The 4024-nt window shown below is 36.1% G+C and overlaps 1 protein-coding gene across 1 annotated transcript; it reads right to left on the reverse strand.

Moving 5' to 3' along the window:
- Nucleotides 1–479: 479 nt before the first annotated feature.
- On the reverse strand, nucleotides 480–944 carry LOC145670192 (protein GVQW3-like). Its single transcript, XM_081738570.1, has one exon. The coding sequence runs from the start codon at nucleotides 942–944 to the stop codon at nucleotides 480–482; it is 465 nt and encodes a 154-aa protein (XP_081594696.1).
- Between the last annotated feature and the right edge of the window lie 3080 nt (nucleotides 945–4024).

The raw sequence follows: 4024 nt of genomic DNA on the forward strand, positions 1-4024 counted from the left end.
AATAAAACTTCAATTTTGGAACCTTGAGCAAAACAACAATAATAGTTTCTATATGAATCGTATATTTATAGATCATTATTTAGTGTGTACGTAAATATTGCGTATCATTTACCTTTAATGGGTAGATAATGAAGTTTGCCTGTCTAGGGTTAAACCCTAGTTCACGCATAGTGGCAATTGTCTGGTGACTGACATCTGGCCGTGCATTGTCTTGTTGGAGAAGAACGCCACGGTCCCAATTTCCTTGTCGGCGTTGTTGGAAGCGACGGCGGACTCTATGTTTCAACTCCAGTAGCTCTCACTGTCGATGGATGTATTAAGAAGGAGCCATTCCACCAGCAGTATCCATCCTGATCCCAGAAAACGATCCCTATTTGTTTCTGCACGAATAGTTCCATCCGTGCCTTCTTGGGACTAGGGCTTCCAGTAAGCCTCCATTCCATGGACTGGCGTTTCTTTTCTGGAGTCTCGTAGAGGAATCACGTTTCGTCGACGGTGACCAGACGCTGAAAGAACTGAATCGGATTTTCCGTGTAATGTTGTATCAACTGCTGGCAAATCCCCATACGCTTTTGTTTCTGTGCAACGTTGAGGTCATAAGGCACCCATTGTGCACACACCTTGTGCAGCTTCAAATCCTCATGAATTATAGTGTAGAGGGAATCCCATGAAAGACCTGTTTCTTTCTCTAGTACATCAAACGTAATTCTCCTCTGCTGCATTATCAAATCATTCACTCGCGCGGCATTGCTTGGTTTGCGTGCAGTTGCACTACGCCCAGTTTTGTTTTTGTTTTTTGCAGCACTGTCTTTGCCTTCTTTGAATTCGGATACCCAACGAAACACGAATCTGCGACTTGGTGCTGTGTCCCCACATACGGATAATAATCGTCTGAAGTATTCACTCCTTTCTCCAGAGAAACCACACTGTCCACCCTTGCCCATGTGTGTCTGCTTCCATGCTCTCTTTTCACTGTCCACCAGCGTCCTTGCAAGTTCGAACAACTGCTGCTACAATGTGCTACCTACGGAAAGAAACAAAACCATTTAGTGGGATTTGATAGTACTATAGTCTTAATGCGTACATCTACAAACATTTCAAACTGCTACTCGGTACCAGTTATAGGGGAGAGTGCCAATCACTATTGAACGAACTAAATAGATGATTAAAAATAGTTCCCATCAGCAACGATGACTTTCTGTCAAACATATCATCAATTCCAAAAGGTTTCCGACTGCCTTCTTCTAATCTTTTGGGTCCATGGAGAGAAACAGAAAACAGTACAATATTGTGCCATTTTTTAACTAGACCAGTAGAATAACAACTATTGATAATGTAACAGGACATCTCTAAAAATAGGGATCCACTTTTGTAAAAAATACAGGCCGAGAAAACGAAAACCTTTTCTGAAACTATATGCAACAAGGGACGTCTTTCCAATTCAGTAAAGGATTTATTGTATATACTTGAAGTATTCGGAAGTGTCTTTACTAGAAAAGTGTGCATAGTTGTTTGTTCTATTTATTTTGTCGAATCCCTCGATGGGTGTAGAGACTGGAACATAATTATCATATATTGCTTTCAGTATAGGAGATAAGGAATTGAAGCACCTCCTAAGTAAATGTAAGCTCCCAATCATGATTCTAAATAGTCATAAAATCAAATAACTTAGCACTATAACAGTTGAGGGTCACAAATGCTGGGAAGACCCACAACAAGAACAAAATTCTTATGATTGGAATATTTTTAGGTGCTTTGCTGGATATTCTAACAGAATGGATAGATTATTAAGTAATAACAAGTGCAGCGTATAATCTTCTTTGCAAGATCTTTCTTTGCACAGCGTTTGTAACCATAGAGCTAATTATGTAAGCACAAAATGTAGATACTGATGGAGTAGAGTGAAATGGGAAATATACATTCACTGAGGATAGATACCTTGGACAGGAACAGTGAAAATAGCGTCAACTCTATCACTTAAATATGGACATTCGGAACGCAAGCAGACAGTTGTAAATTGTCATATCTACCTCGTATAATCCAGACAATAATTCTTCTATTACCTGTTCTTCTTTGCTTCATCATACTCATTTAAACACATCGTGAAATTCCACTTTAGTGATAAAACTTCAACTAAGTTATCAACCTTTCCTCCTAAAGTGAGTTTACCTTTAGAATCTCTTTGAGATATATAATCAGGGGCCAATTTAAACAAGCGATTTGTAATGGATATTGGTGTAAATTTCTTGCTTTCGATGGAAAGAGATCTGTATTGCGATTAAGTATATTAAATTGATACTAGTCTAGCAGAATCTCTTTCACTTGCGAATCGCAACTACAGACAAAAAGGAAATACGTGTATAAGACCAATATGATATGAAATATGTCTTTCAAGATAAATTGTTGAACAGTTTACGAACGTCTGCTGAAGTGAAATTCTGTAATGTTGAAATAGCAATGAGTTTTGTTCGTGGATTCCAGAAATATAATGCTCTTGAATTATTGATGTTATCAAATATGTTAATTGCTTTGAATAGAATAAGGAAATATAAAGCGTCTCTTATATTTCTTAACCGAGCAAATTCAGTAACAAGGTATCTTTGTAGTGTTATTGCCTATTATCCATACCTTCTCAGAAAAATATCTTCAAAGTAGATTTTTCCTCTTGAAGCACAACTAATGTTTTTCTATGGTTGTCTTGTTTCTCTATAATTGCCAACAAGCAATAAGTGAGAATTTTGTCTGGTTCAATGTATTATTTAAGTATGTTTTGTTGTTTAAGTACCTCATACGTGAATACGCTTGTGGTGACAATTATTTGGAAAATCATTGAAACAATTCTAATCTTCATCGCAACAAAGGGTCACTATCTGTAAATAAATAAAAGAAACATTACTAATTTCGGCTTTATTTTATTGTCTTGAATTTGCTAATTTTAATTCAATACTAATAAGTTGTGCTTTTAGTATTCTTCAAATAATAATAATAACATTACTGAACTTAAGAACTTCAAAGATACCTATCACTTCTACCCAGATAGTATTCCTTGTTTTGTATATCAGGAGTAGTTTTAGATTAACATGATTTTGAATACTATAAATAACATTATTGCCACAGTCCATTACTTGATATCACGTCTCAAAATTTGAGATTCTCGGATGCGAGATAAAGATAACAAATGCAAGTTGTTTAAGTGGCAAATGTTGAGTTATGATTTAAATATAACGAAAATATTAAAAACAATAGGAATTTACGTTTGAGTACAGTCGTAGTCTTACATACCAGGAGAGAGACAGAGAAGCAGAAAAGACATATTTCCTTCACTCTAAAACCCATTGTAACGGTTTTCTATGGACGCATGTGTGGTTTAGGTTCCACAACCAATATTTAAGCTGTTGGACCATGTTTCATAGAACCTCTCTGCTGGAAAGCATGCTAAATTAGAATTCAAATTAAAACCCCACACTACAATGGGTAAATCAGATGACCCCAGAACTTAAATGTGAACACCCTATTACTTAGTACGAATCGATATTAAGGAGCTCAGCAGAAATTGGTGTTTGAGAGTAAATCTTAGAAAATATGATTTACTTCAGATAGTGTATACCGAATTCAAAATAGCCTCTATACAAAGTTTGTCTTTCGTATAATAATAATAAATGACTCTGCATGGCAAAGTCAGTTTTGCTCTCTCCTTTGGTGCGATCAACTTTTAGTTCGATTCCACCCGGTCGAAAAGATGTAAATGCATTTTTAGGTCAGCCGTGTTCAGTGAACTTTTCCCTTGATTTTCTTCATTCATACCATGTGAGTCCCGGGAAGGTTCCTAACATAGAGTTTCCAGACCATCTCTCCATTCCTTTTTCTCCTTCCCTCTTCTCTAGAAATATGCACGAAAATCGGTACATTATTATATATACTTTATTAATGTGAATTTTTTCAGCCACTTTGAGACTTATAAACACTTAAATCGAATACATAATAATCAAATAATGGCTGACTATTAAAGCGAATAAAATCACTT

This window comes from Thermobia domestica, chromosome 14 (assembly GCF_964235325.1).
Source record: "Thermobia domestica chromosome 14, izTheDome1.hap1.1, whole genome shotgun sequence".
Taxonomy (NCBI): domain Eukaryota; kingdom Metazoa; phylum Arthropoda; class Insecta; order Zygentoma; family Lepismatidae; genus Thermobia; species Thermobia domestica.

Coding starts and splice junctions, on each gene's coding strand:
- LOC145670192 (XM_081738570.1), bottom strand. CDS start 944: ATGGGCAAGGGTGGACAGTGTGGTTTCTCTGGAGAAAGGAGTGAATAC.